Here is an 18,552-nt window from a genome sequence, read left to right as displayed (position 1 = left end):
TAGACTTTGGACTCTTTACAAATCAAAGATCTTCCATTAAAACCCTGAAGCCACTTGAACTTGCAGCTTTTAATTTTATACATTTTTTGTCTTACTGCTGCTATATCCTGACTTATCCTGGCTATGGACTCCCTCTATCATATCATGCTCCATGTCAAATCCCTCTATTAAACCAGGAGATACCGGATTTCACAGCACCACACAGGACTCCTGTCTAATAGACTCTTATCCCTTTCATCATTTTTCACATCAAGACACAAAACATTTCCAGGCACTCTGGAAAGCCAGCATGGTCTCCACAGCACCCCAAGATCAATCCACAGTTTAATGTCAGAAAGTATTAATGCACCTAATGGTATCATAATGAGGCAAGGCTTAACCCAGCTGCATGGCAATTAAAGCAGACGAGTGTTATTTCACAGGATCTAGTCCTTTTGCAGACACTCAGCTCTTTGCACACCAGATTTGAAGCTACAGTTTTCTCTGATGTGAAATTCAACTTTCTAATCAAAAACCAAGTCTACATCTGACATGAAGAGCTTGAGCCAACGGGATTTGCACTGATAATCTGCAGGTTCAGCAAGGTACCGTGTGGACTGGCTGTGACAATCATCAGAAAATCCTGCGATGGGAGAGAGCCTCTTTGGACTGTGGTTTCAGGTGAAGAGTGCTCTGTAGAGGCAATGCCCTCACATTTCACTCTCTGCCCTTTTCAAAGCTGGGATAAATCCTTCCCATGCTGGGCTTGTGCAGAGATCATGGAACCATGTACTCTCCATTGCTTCAGTTCTCTATGTTCTGTTTCTCCCTCTGCCTTCAAATATCTTGGCTCCTTCCCAAGTCCTGACATCCATCCACCAAAGCCTTCCTGCCGCGGAATGGACTCAGTCTGAGATCAATATGATCAGACAAAAAGCCATTTATTGCAAAGCATTAACTCCTTATATACTATTGCTTACACACACCTACAGCAATTTGGCATATCATGATCGGATACTTGTCTTGAAGACCCTTAGTGACTAACATATAATTGGTTAAGCACAGGCGTGAGAACTTGACCTCGAACACTTGCCAACAGTCCACAGTTCTCATCAGTGAATTCCAGCTTCTTCTTATCTTGCTTGCTTAAGCTTCCTCTGGCCTCTCATAGCCTTGCTGTATCTTTCAGAGTTATTCAGAGCTCATGTACCAAATATCCATTCTCCTGTGAGAACACTGTCTTCACAGCTTCCCCTATCCTACATGGGACTCCCAAAATGAAGGCTGGGATGTGAGTTTTGCTGTCTTTAATTCTCCACTGTGCCAGGGCCAGAGCATCTGTACCCAGATGTGCTCAGTGAAGCACAGAGGCAGTGCTGCTGTTTACCAGCCTGAGAGCATGTCCTTGCTCCAGGAGGACATGGAGCCTGCCCAGACCTGCTGCCAGCTCTGTGGGTGCTGCTCTTTGGGAAAACATGGTTTAATGGCTGTAGGGCAGTGTTTCCATGTGCTGCATGCCAGACCTGCTGCCTCGCATGGAGTGTTACACAAGCAGCACTGATAAGGTGGGCATCTGGCTTTTCCCTCTTGGAAGACTAGCAATAAATTGCCTGGGACTCAAACTCAGTTGGATTAACTGTCTGCTATTTCACATTCCTAAAACCATTCCTTGCAAAAGCTAGAAGCAAGTTAAAAATCCACCTCCTGCTATTCCTGCTGACTTCTTCCTTCGGGCAGCTCTCTGCGTGGAGCTGGCTTGAACTCCTGTGCTGTTCATTCTTGATTCCTTTAGTTCCTTATTAGGGACTTATTTTGCATTGAAATTTCCTGTTTTAAAAACAACAGCAAGAAGTGGAGAGAATTTAAATGAGAAGAGAAAAAAAAAACCTGATCGAGATGGCAGCAAATGGAGGGTCTACACAAGTCAAGGTGCTGCCTTTTAGGCTTGTGTTTAGTAACTGATGGGAGACCCCATGCTTCCTCACAGACTCAAACCAGAGGTGTAAAACCTGAGAAGTGCTGCCCCTAACATGTTCGTATGAAGTGCATATGGATAAAACCAGCATCCCTCTCCTGCACTGCACAGGGCTGTGATGCTGAGCTGAATAGCACATTATGGCATGCATAAAATTAGTGACATTGTGTTTTTGTTTCCTCCTTTGATTAGGAAAGCTTGTTGCAAGTTGTGTGTTTAAACAGATATTATGCAGGATGGCGATAACCAGTTTTAAGTCATTATACAAGCAGTTTAATTTGATGTTGCTCTATAAATAATCCAAGTCTATTTGCATGCATATTTTGTTGACAGGAAGATAAAAACCGTAATTCCTACAAACAACATAATGATGTTATATCAGTGGCAAAAGAAGAGGAAAAATCTGCCTTTCAAAATGCATGATTCAACCATTAAAAATTAGAACTTTATCACATCCAGTAATTTAAAAAGAAATAAACAAGTACACCTCCATCCATAACCGATGTGGAAGCAAGGACTCAGCCATGTCTCACAGAGTGTTCTTTGATTCATAGCTGAAATTACTGGCAGATGGCTTGGAGCAAGTTGCTCTACTGGAAGGTGTCCCTACCCATGGCAGGAACTGGATGAGCTTTAAGATCCCTTCCAACACAAACCAGGCTGGGATTCTATGATAAGAACTGCACAAACTGCACGAGCAGTTAAAGCTCAAAAGCCCAATAACCATCCCAGGGGTGAGGGCAGCAGCGTGTTTGGTGAGCAGGGATTTGGATGTGGGTGAGGAGATAGTGGTGCAGAGCAGCTCGCACAGGCAGGGCACACGTTGCACCAGGGATGCTGGCTCTGAGCGAGCAGGGCTGTGCTCATCACACTGAAGCACACGAACATCTGACAAGAAATAAATTGCACCTTCAGTCAACCATTTAGAAGTGTGGAGAACTCCCCAGTGCAGATCATGGCATCTGATAAAGAAAAAGAAAGAGGCAGATGCTTCCTTGGCTATTTTTGACTCTTGGCCTCACTCTGCTGGTGATGGAGGAGCTGATGCTAGGGAGTCATTTTGGTGGGTCTGGTCCATGCAGAAGCAGGAATCAACCTGCCTTCATCTGAACTCACGTTTTTCCTTGGACAGTTTAATGATGCTGGGTTTGAAGCGTTGCAATTTACACATGGAAGAAAGTGCAAAGGGGTAAATTCTTTCCTTTCATAGCTATTGCTCACCATAACTACAGCTCCGGTTTGTGTCACTCCTGCACTCAAAACACTGTGCCAGTCAAAGGGCAGATATTCCCTTGCAGAGCTGCTGCTGGTGGCCAGGATGGATGAGGCAGGGCAAGCAGGTGAGGAGCAGAGCCCTCCTGTCATCCTAAGATCTTCTTCTGCCTTCACCCCATACATGTCCCTGCTGGTAAGAGAAGGAAACCATCCCTCATTTCCAAACTCACTGAAAGACAAGAGCAGTGATAAACTGAAGAAATTGCCTCCCCTCAAAGGGAAAAAGGCCAAGGGAAGGAGAACCAGAGACACTGATGGGTCCTCCATGAGCTCAGTTTTGCACCAACAAAGACCTGTTTAAAGTGGGAGCAAGTCTTACCCTCAGAGCCCACTCACTGCCCTTTGCTCAGGGCAGCTTTGCTTTATCTTTGTCCAGCAAGAACATGGATTCACTGAGCTCTAAACGTGATTAATCAGAATGGTACTGACTGGCAATTAAGGCAGGAGCACGTCTGAGTGCATCTCCTAAGCTCCCAGCCTCCCTCTGAAAGCCACCTGGGTGTACTGCTGCTCCTCAGGACCCTCACTGGTGCCCCAAAGGTGATAGTATTTCTAATGATACCTGCCTGCTCCTTGGGTACCAATGAACCACCTCTAATGGCTACAAGAGTCCACCCACTGCAGTAGAATAAATGAAGGTCAAAATCCTTGATTTAAGTTGTATTGAGTGGCAGCCTGGCTGCTGAACAGGCTGAAGGGAAAGGTTGTGCCATGAAACCTACAGCAGCAGGGAGATCTCTGGGCTCTGATTTCACACACCCTGCTGAAACTTGCGGGCAGGGTCTTGGCACAGTAAGGCTTCTTTAAAACAAGCAATCGTGTTTCTCTGCAGGTGCAAGCTACCTGATCTGTACCCAGGCATCACAGCCACATCTCTGCTGAGATGCAGCTCCTTGGCAGAGCAAAAAGGAGACCTGATTTCTTTGCATAGCCCTGCTCAGTGAATCCCTTTCCACACCCAGGAGCTGGGTTCTGTGACCTGGTGGAGGAGGTTGCCAGTAAATGATGGAAGAGCCTGAAGAGATTTCCTCAGGACAGGAGATCTGAGGGAGGCACTGATACCTGCTGGTGCAGAGGTAAATGAACAGGGGCTTGGCTGGACCCAGAACTTCCTGCTTGGAAAGGTGAAAGAGGGGAAAACATGGGAAAACAGGGACTGAGTGGACAGAAACTCAGGCACCGCTTTCTCCTCCTCACTCGACAGCTCTCACATCTTGACCGAACCACAACATTAATAAGCAATATTCTGTGTGCTCTCACTTTCCCAGCTGCTCTCTGCCACGTTGATGTGCTGTTCCTCATCCTTTTTTAATACAAAACCTGAGCACAGCACCAGGGCTCTTCCTGCAGCTCGAGCTGACAGCTTGGAGCTTTCACTCATCACAGCTAAAGGCATTAATAAAAGCTGTTTTGCTCACGGAGGTGAATCAAGGCTTAATGGCTTTTTCTGAAACACGACATTAAACCAGCACATTCTGGGGGGATTTCGGTGTTAAACAAAAACCTGAGTGAAGGGGAAGGTAAAGGGAGAGAAGTGTGAACTCAAATGTGCTCAGGCCTCCGAGGGGGACTGAGGCAATGCCAGGAGGAGTTTGGTCTGCAGCAGGCTATTGCTGTAGAGCCTGCAGATTGCGCTGGAACACTGAATTGCTCTGTTGTTAGAAGCACTTAAAACATAAACCCGAACAGAAAAGGGTTTCCATGGTCTGGCTGTGGGAAGTAGTGGAGCTTTTAAATCAATTGTTATGCAAATCTGCCTCGAGTTTCAACCCAGGTTAAAAGCTGTTCTGCAGTCAATTAAAATCTACAAGCTCTAAAGTGGCTCTTGCACTTCCCCACAGAAGCCAGGCTGTTGTTTCCGATTTTAAATCACAGAATCCCAGCCTGGTTTGTGTTGGAACAGACTTTAGAGCTCATCCACCTCCAACCCCAGCAGGTTAAAGCCATTCCCCTTGGCCTGTCCCTACAGGTTCTTGCCCAGAGCCCCTCTCCAGGTTTCCTGCAGCCCCTTTAGGCACTGGAGCTGCTCTCAGGTCTCCCCTTCAGGAGCCTTCTCTTCTTCAGGCTGACCCAGCCCAGCTCTCTCAGCCTGGCTCCATAGTTTGCACTTCTTAGCAGGGCTCTTTACACACACTTGTTTCTCATACCATGAGCTGTTCCCTCCTCCACCTCTCCAGAGCAAAGCCTGCATTTTTGGAAGACGGGACTGTAAAACTGCTCCCATGTTTATGGAGCAGATAAACATCACACAGTTCACTTAAACACACCATTTTACACCAGGCAGATGTTTTCCCCTTCAGCAACATGCTTTCTCAGGCAATACATATGCCAGGCAGTAAGATGCTGTTGGTCCTGATGCACAGCAGCATCCTGATGAGCAACATACACAGCGCCAATCCCTTCCCTGTGGGAACTGGGTTTTGCCAGGTTGCCAACAGAGCTCACCTCATGCACAATCTCAGTGAATAATAGTGACACCCATCCAAACACTGCAAAGCTGCTGAGCACCCAAGCTGCCCCAGTCACAAAGCATCCAGAGGGATCGGTGCTGTGGAGTCAGGGACTCTCATCAAGGGCTGAAAGACAGAATTGACACAGCCACAGCGTGGTGAGGGCAGTGGGACAGCGGGTGGGAGCATGGAGGATAATAGCTATAGTTAGAATCACAACTCTTCAGCCTACGCAGAGCATTGGCTTCCAAAAGAGCTGCTGTCACAGCTCTGCTGCCTGGATGTCAGAGCTCCTATGCCTGTTTTATTGGTTAAGTGGATGGTTTTAGTGCTGTTTATAGAAGTATGCCTGCATACAGAGCAGCAAGGGAGCACATTAGTTGAGAAGTGCTGAGCTTGCACCAACTGCTGTGTGAGAGCATCCAAATCCCAGCCAAGCCCCCACGGGTGTGCTGGGAAGCGCAGATGGGAGCCTGCCTTCATTTCCATGTCATGATCCCTGGCTGAGGGGGAGAAGTGACTCAAATCACTTTTCCTTGTTGATAAAGACATTGTTATCAGGGAGGAGAGAGTCAGATGAAGAGTGGGGCAAAGCCCTCCTTTCTCGCATGCCACATTTGGGCTCTTTCCTGTATTACATATCATCACTTACCAGTGGCACTCCCAAGGGCTGGCCAACAAGCGGGGTCTTAGGCAGAGCTCTGCTCCATTTCCAGGCCCCTGGGTGATGGAGATTCCTTTCCAGCACCCCAAACCTCAGCCCCTAAATCTCTGTCATCCTAAGTGTTCAGCTCTTAAAGCAGAAGAAGGCCATAAAGGGGTGATGCCTGTGCCAGCCCACACCTGCTCTTGCCCTCTCTCAAGGCAGCCCTGCTCCCAGGGGTGCAGATTTCCTCACCTCTGAAAGGGACAACAAGGCACTGGCTGCTTTGCTGCTTCAGGAGCTGCGGAAGGCAGGGATTGACCCCCCGGCAGTAGTTAAAGCAGATTCTTGGCTGCCTCTTCCCTGTGCAAAACTTCCAGCTTCTTTCCATAGGGCTGAAAGCAGAATTTGTATCACTCCTCCTTCAGACGAGACAGCCACGCTCTTGCACTGTGTCTCAAGGGAAGCCTACTTTGGAGATAAAGGTAGGCTGCAGAGATTTTACTTTCCTTTATGCAAATATATGTGTAAAGGAAAAAACCTGCAGGATATTGCAGCTAATTTGAAGGCTGGTGCATAGCTCAGTGTGTGGGAAAAGGATGTGTGTGGATGTGGAGATGGGTGACTTGTGCTGCTGTGCAGGCACACTCCTGCCAGGAGTTTGTCTTTTAATCACTGTTAATTCCTCTCTGGCTATTTGAAGCAAATAAAATATTCATGCTCAAGAGGCTCTGCTGAGCACTCTGTCCTTGTTCTTCCCGGGAAAACCAGGACTACCCCTAAGGCAGTCACTCCACAGCCCCTTCCTTGGGCTCCTGCCACTGCAGTAGGTGTCAGGCTCAGCATCCCCTGGCCCACGTGCACAAGGGCTCTCAGGAGAAGGGAAAGGAAACAAAGGGAGACAGCAATATGCAATGGTTGTATCTTTGCTTTGCATTAAGGTTTGTTTGTCAAGTGAAATTGCTCTCTCATGGGGCTCAGAGCACTGAAACACTGTGATATTTGACTGTCTTTCAAGGTTTGCTTCAGCTCCTTAGCGCAGTCTGAAACTCTTCTGGATATTGTTCCATCGCCCCGGCACAGCATTGCTCTAATGACATTTTTACAGCCCTAATGGATGTCCTTGGTAAAGATTATAGCCCTGCTGCTGATAAAAATCTGTTGCAGGACAATGCTTATGTTAAAATAGCTACAGGGGAGCCAGCAGTGCATGGTGATGGCACCATGCAGAGCACACCATGAGTGGGGTTTGCATTCATACCTTTTGCAGAAACTAACATGAACCATTGGGAATGACTGTGATTAGCACATGATTAACTCATTGGGCTGTTCTGGTTTCCATTTCATTTAGAAAAAAAGTCTCAGGACCATACATCATCTGGGAGAAATATATTACAGACCAGCATGGAAATACCTTAATTCTCTGGCCTAAGCTCACCAACAGCTTCCAATAAAGGCTGCTCATGCTGCAGAGCATACACAAGCCATGAGTAAGCCCAACTCTTCCCTATGAAACCCTGTCCCAGACTGACCTCCTCCCCACAGGAACCTTCACACACCCAGCAAACAGCAGCTTCTGCCCAAATAGAGGAGCACAGTGAGGGGAAAAGTCAGATCCCAGCTTTAGGTGCCTATGTGGCAAGCTGTCTTGCACAGACAAGGTATAGAGACAGCTAGACTAATGTAGTGTTGGGGTTTGTGCTGGGATCCTTTATAGGGCAAAGAAATTAAATGGTCAGGTCCTTTCAGAGCCCTTCAGGGGCTACCTGCTCCTGAACTGTCACAGTGACAGGACAGCATCGCTATCACTGTCACAGAGGTTCTACAGTAAATCATACACCACTAATGATAATCAGACTATTTAACCATGGAAAATTGCTTTAATGCTACCTCACTGCATTAATGATAATCCATTAATTAATTTATATTACTGAACACTGGCCTAGCTTCGCTGCTAGGCTACAATGACTTTGTCGAAACCCAAGTAGGAGAGTGGTGCTTAAGCCCTCTCTGAAATGATGATGGGCACAAGGACCCCAGATACCTGTGGGCCAGCAGCCACCAGCACTTATTCAACGTGATGCTCTTGAGCACATGAGAAAGCACAAGGCTGCTCCAAGCTGGAAAGATCTTTGTGGTAAGAGGGGGCAGGTCCCTTTGGAGATCCAGACCATAACTGCATCTCACCCAGATGAGACCTTTAACCTTGAAGTTCCTTTGAACTGTCCTTTGGCAACCCCAGGAGCAAAAGCAGATCTGTGGCTGGCTGGCCAGTCATGCTGCTCCCACAGGGTGCAGAGAGAGGAGAGCAAGTTTCTGATGCGTAACCACTGTGCTGTTGAATTTCCCAGGGTAGGCAGTGAAGTCTGGAAAGCTTTTATATCTTCTCCTTCTGCAAAAGTACCAGGTTATTGATTCTATCCTAAAGCAAACAAAAAAATCAATTCGGATTTCTTACAAAGAGGTTACTAATGTTGTAAATTGCTTGATACAGGAATAAATTCATGATAGTGTCAATCACTTAACTGGCCAGTAAGGCAGTGATACCCACCAAGCAATGGTTAGGAACTACAGGTGTTTAAACATAGTAGGAATTCAGCTGCCAACAAGAGCTGAGGGGTGAATACTTACACACAGGAAAAAGCTGAGATGAGATATTCTATACCCCGGACTGAAGACAACATCCAGTGCCTGGGAGGTTAAACTGGGTGCTTTCAGCCTCAAAACAAGCAGCAGTTTCCCAGCTTGGTGAGAGATTAAACACTGACAGAACAGAGCAGTATTTAAAAAGAGATTTTTCTTTTGGCAAGATTTTGCCTGCATCCAGGAGAAAAGCCCTTTGCAAGTGCAGGATCACATCAGCCTTGCTGCATCTCAGAAGTGCTGCACATAGTCAATAGATGGAAACAAACCAACCACTAGAAACCCCCTGAGCAGGTCACAACCAGAGGCAAAACAAGTAAGGAAGGGACTGAGATCTCCTGAGCTCAGGCTTTCCAATGTCACACATGGCCTTGGAGGCACCAGGATGCTCACAGTGCAGCGCTTTCCACAGGAGCTCAATCTTACCACATTGGCAAGCTCAGTACATACAGCTCTGCCCCACAGCAGCCTGGCTCCCTGGGCAGCCAAATCTCTGAAAATCCCTGGAACTTCAAGAAGTGGTGGATGATAACCTTAATCCACTGCCAGGAGGACCTGCAGCACTGACTTTAATGGAAACAGAATTAGATCAACTCCAGCTACCAGGGAAAATCTTCCCTAATAACTGTTATTATAATGCAAATCTCTATGGCACCAGCCACCAGCACATATAAGTTCATTAAAATAGAAAAATCCTGCAGGGGAAGAAGAATTCTTTCCTCCTGGGACAGAGCAGTAAATGAGATATGAGTTGAAAGGACTCACCCTTGGCTTCCCCTAAGCATCACAGCAAAACCAGCACATTCTCCAGCCCCATTCCCTGCCTCAGGAAAAAAACAGCCCCTCTCATGGTGCTCAAGAGCAAGTTGAGAAAACATAGAGCATGTTGTTAAAAAGGAAAGAGTCACTCCTACCTAATAACAACTCCCAGCCCCTTTTTTAAATGACCTGTGGGTCAGGTGTGACACTGAAGTAGTATAGATGGGAGGGGAAATCAAAGCAAACAACACAACATGGGCTGGTGAGGATTAGCAATCACACACTCAGGAAGCAGTGATAATTAGAAGCTTTTCAAGAGAAGGGTTGAAGGACTTTGCAAACCCAGACAGGAGCCGATTTTAACAAGCAGTGGCAAGTCCCAGCACTGGAGAGGTATCAGCACTGCAATGTTCTGTGCTGGTGCCTCCAGTACAACAGGGTACAGCTCCAACCAAGGCTGCGCTACACCAGCAGCCACCTGCCACTGCCAGAGTGCAAGCCAGTGATTAGCCTGATTGATTTGCTGAGGAATGTTATGATATTCAAATGAATAATGATGCAGCCAGGACTGGAAAAGAATTATTCCCTCCATAACAGTCAGAGCTCTTTGTGAGAGCCCAAAACTACTGGGTCATCTGATTGCTCAGAAGTGGCCCATCACCAGTGGCTCCCAGAGGAGGAATTCACTTTTCTTTAATGACAGTGTGTAATGCAGCACCTTTTTCCTTCAGTCAACAGAGCTCCGAGCTGTTAGAGAGGGCTGGATAACAGCTCACACCTGAAGCAGGCTTTTTGTCTTTTCCCAGGCAGAGGGAAGTGCACAGCAGAGAGTGGAACAAGTCACAGTTGATTTGCTTGTTCTTTAAATAGAGTTGTGGTCATCTCCTTCCCTGCTTAAGTCAGGGAAGCTCAGAACATGGATGTAGATTTGTGAAATGGGTTCCTTTAACTGTTGTATGTGCCTTCTTAGAAAGGGCACATGAAAGCCATGGAATCATACAATAAAAGACTGGTTTAGGTTGGAAGGGACCTTAAAGCTCATCCAGTTCCAATCCCCAGGCTGCTCGGGCCCTTTAAGAATTAAAAAACTACTAAGAGGCTGGACAGAGCTGGTTCATTTTGTCCCCATATGAACACTAACTTTGTTCTTGAGGTTTATTGCACTAACCAAGAAAACCAGGTCATGTAAAATGAAAAAGCCCACATTACCTGTGGAGCCAGAAGTGCCTTCCCAGCAGAGACTTGCTCACTCTGTGCTTGTCTTAGACCATTATTTTCACTTCCCTGAATTGTGCTTCGTGAGGAATACTACAGGGAGCAGACATGACTTATGGTGAATTGTACTGCATGGGGCTGTGAGTTGGAAACAAGGACTGCACACACTGAGCTGAGATAAAGGTAACGTTCCCCCTCACATGCTCCTCATCCTGTGGTGCAACATGGAGAGAGTGCTCCTAAGAAGCACAGGAGGGGACAAAGCCGCCCAGTAATCATAGGAGATGGAGACCCAGAGCCCAAAAGCTGCTGACCACCTGCTGATGCCCCCTCCCGTCCTTGCCAGCAGCCTGGTCATGTCATGACACACCAGCAGTAAGTGGACCTGATTTTTAACACAATAAACCTCAGAAACCTGAGCAGGAGCTTCCAGACTCCCTGGGAGCATGAGTGCAATTTCTCTGAGTAATAAACCCTGCAAAGGCCAAGCCCTGGTGTGATGCTCAGGATGCTGCAAAAAGGTTGAGGCTGGATACAGCACTGGCCATCTCCTATGGCAGCTGGGCTGAGATGCCTGGGTTCTGTCACCCCATGTCCCATGAAGCACACCCAGCTCCACTAGCCTGTCTTATAGGTCTTGAGGCATTACGGGGGGCTCAGACTGTCAGCACCCAGAAGCATGAACTAAAGCTTGTCTTGAAGTTTAATCACTTCATGAAAATGTAACTTTCAATACTTCACTAGCATCTCTCATCTGTTAAACACCATCCCAGAGAATTTGGTGACCTTTTAAAAGAAGCTGTTTCAGACATAATTGGACAGCTGTTTTATTATGAATTAATGAACGATGAAGATTAAAAAGAACCAGTTTTAGCAAACCATATATTAACAATTACTCCTAACTAAAGTCACAATGAAACAAGTGCTAGGTAACTTTCATGGCAACAACTGGAAGCAGAAGATGATGAAGCAAAATCAGTGAGGTTCAAAGGACAAAGGGTGCCTCCAGACCAGGCTCATGTACCAGGCATGGGCTCCCTCAGCCACGGGATCCCACAAAGGGCTGGGAAGGAAGAGGGGATCATGATGGCAGCAGGTTCAGAGGTAGAGACAATGGACCTGTCAGTGGTTTCAAAACATATTGCAGACTCTTCTTCCCCATGCCCTCAGTCTCTTCTGGCCAAGGCTGTCTGCCCTAGAGGCACTGCAGGGAATGGGATGCTCTCCAATGTAGGGCTGCATCCTTCCTGGCTGTTACGTGACAGCACCAAGGCCATGCTGAGCATCAGTGGTACCACAAAAAGCTGACCCTGAGCTGAGGAGTCCTGCATTCATCCTTTCCACACTTCCCACTTCAGAAGAGATGTCTGTGCTTCTCCTGAACTCAGTGCCAATGACCGGAGGCCACAGAAAGCAGCTCTTGGAGTTTCCATAGGAGTTTCCCAGTTGCTATGGAGTAGGTTTTGAGCAGTGAAGTCTTTGCCCTGAAAGAGTTTCAGTGACAAGGCTCAGAGGGGTTAAACGAAGACAGGTACGTATGCCATGTGGGCAAACCACTTATCTTCTGCTGCCAAATTAAATCTGTTGCTGATCATTGTGCCTTCCCAACAGCTGCCTCCTGCTCTTTCTCCACCTCAGCTCTCCATCTGGCTTTCTTTTCTATGTTCATCCGCACCAGAGTTTGATCCTTTTTAGCAGCCTTGAAAGGAAATGGTGAAAATCATTGAGCACACATTCCCCACCACTGACTTTCCCCACATTTGCACCACTGGCTTTCACACCCCACTGTCCCTTTTACTACTTTGCAGTGACAGAAGTTGATGTGTTTGCTTGTTTTACCAATTTTTCACCATTTGCAGCTCTGATTCTCATGAAAATCATACTGATAACTGTTTACAGATTCACTGGGGCATGCAAATCAGGCTGCAGATGCTCCTTGCCCACCACTGGGATGGGAAAAACTGAATGCCACAGATCTTGGTGGCCATAGTGGCACAGGTTAGGCAGACAGGACCAAGGGAGCCTTCTGGTCCCCAGATGTAGGGCAAGACCAGGCACTATTGACACTGTCTAAGGTACTCCACAACTTCTGGACCAGCATCTTGCTGAGATACCATCATACAGAGCACTGTTCTGCGCAGGTTCATGGCAAAGCGGGTCAGAAGGAACACATTAACCAGCACATTAACCAGTTGTGCTTCACATGTACTTATTTACAAAGAGAGCATACGAAGACCATACATTAAGTGGGGTTGGTTCACTGAGAAACAATACTCACTTCTTTGCCTGTGATGACCATGGCCACACAGCCCAGTATGGTCAGTGCAATCATAATGTAGCAAACCTTTATCCTGACATTGCTCCTTGCTGCTTCGAGGAGCTCAGACCTGTGGAGGACAGAGCAGAGTTTCCATCCTGCAGCAGCATGTGTGACATGAGACCAGACCATGGGGAGCTGAGTAATGCATCAAGTCTTCCAGCAAGTGCTTATTAATGTACAGTGCGTTTCAGCCTCCTCTTCCTGCAAGTTCTTAGAGGAGGACTTTAAAAATTAGCTTATAGGGGAAAGATTTGGTCATCCTCCCACACAGGCAGGGTATTGCTATTCCCAACAGTCATCAGTAACAACAGGAAGAACGAATCCTGCTAAACAAACTGCATATTAGCTATGAAGCCACTTGTCTTGCAAAAGATTCTCCAGCTTAGTCTGAAATGTATCGTATCTGAAACAGTTTCCTTCACAGGGCATGACAAAAAACTTATCCTCCCCAACAATTCAGGTTCACCAGCAGCAGGGCCCATCAGCACGGAGGAGCGCGAACACCACCACATGAGCACCACTGTGGGTAATGCTGACTGGGAGTTCAACCTGTACATCCACATCCAAAAGCATCATTCAGACAGGTCTACTTACGATATGTGCTTGGGGATGTCCTCCTCCCTTTTAAAGCGTCCTGCCCACACTAACACCTTTTTATCAAAGTTCGTAGGCTTTCTGTCGTGTTGGAAAGCCTTGTAACCTGCAGGACATTTTACAGAAGAAAACAATGAGCTGAGCTTAAAGAAGGGAGGAGAATAAAAGCTGTTGTTCAGCAGGAAAAGGAGTGCAAGGTCAGAACAGCACTTCTCTATTCTGCAAGAGCCAAATGTGCTTTCACCTGTCAGGAGCCAGCAGCTGGGGTGAGAGGATTTTTTTACATTTGCAACTTACTTCATTTTGTGCTTTTTTTGTTGTTGTTTCAGTTTAGGTAGGTTTTAAAATAAAAATCTCTTCTAACCTTCCTGATGAAGGGGGAAAGGATGCGTGGCTGAAGCCACCCAAGCCTGCAGCATTGCTCTTACCCTGCAAGCCTCTTGATTTTAAACGGCCCAACTAGTGAGTTAAGCAACCTGCCAGCAGCATTAACAACTCCTCGACAGCATCTCTTCCTGCAAGCACTGATGGAGAGATGAGGTCTGTTAAAGTATGGCATGGTGGGAGGCTGGCAGTAGTTCTCATGCAAGCTGGGTACCACATTACTGTACTCTAATGATGATACATTACATCCCACCAGACTACTACAGTGATGGCATTAGCATGCTGTCACCCTGAGCAGAATGAGAAGGGACTCTGGCTCCTCTTGGTGGAAACAAACCCAATGACAGGCCATGACAAGGGCAGTGGTAGGGTGGCACTGAAAAACCAGTAATGGCTAGCTCAAATCCTGGCTATTGCATTGCACTGTACAGTGGCCATTGCAGGGGACCTGGGACTGCTCAGACACCCAGGCTGCTGCAACCAGGGTGCCTGGTTACAGTGCCCCGTGCTTGCAAATGTGGGGTTGGTATTTAGAAATGGGTGTGCAGGGACATAAAGGTGGCCCCAGCTTCAGTGTCCTGCACTCCCTGGCTGTTGTTGGGGCTGGGCTGAAAGGAACTCACTGCTGCTACAGAACAGGGCACAAGGAGCATCTCTTCCTGACAGTGCTCATGAAATGCCATTAGGCTCCTTAGCCCCTGGCCTGCTCACACGTGCCATGGCTTGTGAAGGGCTGAGAAATCCCGGGGTTAAATCCTGGTGCCCGGACCCCAGGTAAATTTAATTTCCCATTTCTTGTGCTTCTCTTACAGTGAGACTGAGAGCTGCGTCTGGAACAGCAGCAAGGGACTGAACTGGGCCTGCAGCCAGCAGTGGCCTTGAGCACTGCCAGGGATGGGGCAGCCACAGCTTCTCTGGGCACCCTGTGCCAGCGCCTCAGCACCCTCACAGGGAAGAGCTTCTGCCTAAGAGCTCATCTCAGTCTCCCCTCTTCTGGCAGGTTAAAGCCATTCCCCTTGGCCTGTCCCTACAGGCCCTTGTCCCAAGCCCCTCTCCAGCTTTCCTGCAGCCCCTTTAGGCACTGGAGCTGCTCTCAGGTCTCCCCTTCAGGAGCCTTCTCTTGTCCAGGCTGTCCCAGCCCAGCTCTCTCAGCCTGGCTCCAGTGCAGAGCTGCTCCAGCCCTCACAGCAGCTCCGTGTTACAGCACAATAATAAAAGATGAAGTACCGCTTGTATTTGTTGCCGAAGAAGGAGGATCGCGCACACCACCCATCCCTGTGCACCGTGCTGCTCAGAGCTCCCTGCCTGCTCCACGGCTCGGGAGTGTTTCTAACGCAGGGCGCACACCACGGCAGCAGCAGCCCCGGGGCACAACCAAGCTGGCTCACTCCCCCTTTCCCGGGAATACCCTTTCTCCCCCCGCGCTGCAGCGGTAAACAGCGCCCTAACCCTCCCCACCCACCTGGCTCAGCCGTCTGCAGGGCCGCGTCCTCAGCGCCCTTGGCTCTGCCGCCGCTGGCTCTGGTGGGGTGCAGGCCGGGCCGAGCCCCCCGCCACAGCCCGCGGCTGCGCCCCAGCATCCCCCCCAGCACCCGCAGCATCCCCCCGGCGGCCCAGCGCCTGCCCTCCGGCCCGGAGCACGCAGCGGGGCGGCCGCGGCACGGGAGAGGCCGCTGCCGGCAGTTATGGCCGCCCAACTTCCCCTTCCTGTCAGCAGGGAGCAGCCGGCGCTGCCAGCCCCGCTGCCAGCTGCCTCCGTCCGCGTCACGGTGACGAGGCTGGTCTGGGAGCAGCGGGGAGCGGGCCGGGCCTCAGGAGCGAGCGGGCGGAGCTCGGGTCAGCTCTGCCCCAAGCCCTCGGCACAGGCGGGGGCATTTCCAGCGGTTTCTGCTGTTATCACAACCACACTGTGAGAGGCCATAGAACCACATCACAGAACCGCAGCCTGGTTGGGGTTGAAGGGACTCATCCAGCTCCAACCCCTGCCACAGGCAGGGACACCTTCCACTGCAGCAGCTGCTCCAAGCCCCTGTGTCCAACCTGGCCTTGAACACTGCCAGGGATGGGGCAGCCACAGCTTCTCTGGGCACCCTGTGCCAGCGCCTCAGCACCCTCACAGGGAAGAGCTTCTGCCTAAGAGCTCATCTCAGTCTCCCCTGTTCTGGCAGCTTAAAGCCATTCCCCTTGGCCTGTCCCTACAGGCCCTTGTCCCAAGCTCCTCTCCAGCTTTCCTGCAGCCCCTTTAGGCACTGGAGCTGCTCTCAGGTCTCCCCTTCAGGAGCCTTCTCTTCTCCAGGCTGCCCCAGCCCAGCTCTCTCAGCAGGTCAGTGTTAAATGGGCTGTCTGAAGGGCAGGGGCATTTCCCCAACCTCAGAATAAATGTGGTTTGGTGGAAGGAAACTGAAGCCGAAGTTTGCTTTCAATACACTTGGGAAGTTCATCCCGCACCCAGGCTGCAGACTTTCACAGCAAAGCAATGTATTTCAGCTATATTTCAGGTTTGAAACTAAGAAACTGTATCAAAACCCTCAGGTGATGTTGCAGTAGTCAGTAAAATCATCACCAAAACGTAGCAGTACCCATAAGGTATTTACCCTCCTTGAATTCAATCTCCACAAAGCCTGGATGTTTTCCATAACATTGGCTGCTCTAAGCTGAGAATGAACCAAACCCAATGCTGCTTTATCTCTGTGACATTTCTCCTGCATTTTGCACAGAATTCCACCCGCTGGGTCAAGAAATGGAAATGCAGAATACTGGCTTCACTTGGAGCCTCTCCTCAGACATACAAGGCTCTAAAGCTGATTTACAACAGGGAAATAAGTTCCATTTCAAAGGGAAGACGCAGTTGCCGAAAGGAAAATATTCAGAACCATTTAGTTATACTATCAAATGCAATATTGCAGAAAATCAAAGCGTGTCTAAGAGCAAAGGGGAGAACTGTAAGGGAACAGAGCTCAGGATGTTGGCAAGCACATTCTTTAAGGGCTGAGAGGATGAAGGATGTGAGACAGATGCAGCTCCAGGTACCAGTCTCCTGGCCTAAAGCTAAAACTCTACCATTCACAGAGATGTTTCATATTTTCTGAGAACATGGAGTTATTGATACTGGGGAAAGTAGAAACCCCCAGCAATGACAACCACGGGTTTCCTCTTTCATGGAAGCTCCACAATGCAGACGTAACTCAACGTATTTAGCTTAATTCCATTGCCATTTGGCAAATCCAGATCAGGAACCCATAGAGGAAATACATGGTGGGCAGGGTGGGCAGGAGGGGCTGGGGAGCGATGGATGGGGCGAGCTGCTGCAATGCCCACATTGCTCTTGAAGGCACCCAACCCCACAGGGGCTCCAGCATTTGCACTTTAACAGGCACTCTCCAAAATGCTTATTGCAAAAGTGTCTGTCTTTACATTATGTCTGATTATGGATTTAAGGGGATTTTCAGGCCTCCAGCCCTTATCCACCTCAGGGTTGCCAATTGTTTCCTATAGAGGACACAGCAGCTGACAGCTGTATTATTCACATCTGCATGAGGAAGGAAAGCACTTCAGGATTTATTATGCCAGCATTTAGAAGTGTAAAGACACAGAAGTCCTCCTGAAATGACAGAGGCAGTAACTTGTTCCTGAATTTTAGATGCTTCTCAGCACCGTGAATGCTTAATGCCAGGGTGAGTTTTACTGCAGCACATGAAAGCTAGTAACAAGCTGTATACACCATTGCATTAGGAGATCAAGCCTTCCCTTGAATCTCTGACCCAGAGCATCTTGAATCTCTTCCTGAGCAGCAGAGAGATGCAGAATACTCTTGGACCAGGGTAGCCTTGTGTGCAAACTGATGGCCTTAGTCCTCCTTAGAGGTGTTTTCTGCCTAGCCCAATACATGCATATCCCCCTTGGCCCAGGTTACAAAACATAAGCCTCATCCATTCACCCCTGTCACCAGCCATTGCTTGATACCCACCAGCAACTCATTAGCAGAATGCCCCCATGATTTCATAACCATTAAGCTCATAGGCAGGGAATTTACTGTAGAGCAGCAACAACTTGTTCAGAGATGCAGAAATCGAGGCTTAAAGCACCACCTTACCCTCCTCCCACAGCCTCCTGCCAGGAGGAGAGCAGGATCCCAGCTCCTCAGCAGGCCCTGGACAGCACAGAGAGCAACTCACACAGGCTGTGGGCAGTACAGATGTCCCCAGGCTTCCTCTGACCCTCTCTGCAAGGGGGGAGCGCAGATCTAAAGGATTTGGAGTTACAAAGGAGCAGCCTATCTCAGGGATAGCCGAGGATGGTCCCTGTGGCTGTGGGG

General features: G+C 48.6%; 1 protein-coding gene across 1 annotated transcript; it reads right to left on the bottom strand.

Annotated features, from left to right (window-relative positions):
- Nucleotides 1–11,750: 11,750 nt before the first annotated feature.
- Nucleotides 11,751–16,033, bottom strand: LOC101878407 (protein FAM162B-like). Its single transcript, XM_005148322.3, has 4 exons — nucleotides 15,700–16,033; nucleotides 13,854–13,959; nucleotides 13,218–13,326; nucleotides 11,751–12,638 (listed from the first exon to the last, which is right to left on the bottom strand). The coding sequence occupies exons 1-4, from the start codon at nucleotides 15,836–15,838 to the stop codon at nucleotides 12,531–12,533; spliced, it is 462 nt and encodes a 153-aa protein (XP_005148379.2). The 5' UTR covers nucleotides 15,839–16,033; the 3' UTR covers nucleotides 11,751–12,530.
- Between the last annotated feature and the right edge of the window lie 2,519 nt (nucleotides 16,034–18,552).

The sequence above is a fragment of the Melopsittacus undulatus genome, chromosome 6, assembly GCF_012275295.1.
Source record: "Melopsittacus undulatus isolate bMelUnd1 chromosome 6, bMelUnd1.mat.Z, whole genome shotgun sequence".
NCBI lineage: Eukaryota > Metazoa > Chordata > Aves > Psittaciformes > Psittaculidae > Melopsittacus > Melopsittacus undulatus.
This window is presented reverse-complemented; position numbering and strand designations above follow the sequence as displayed.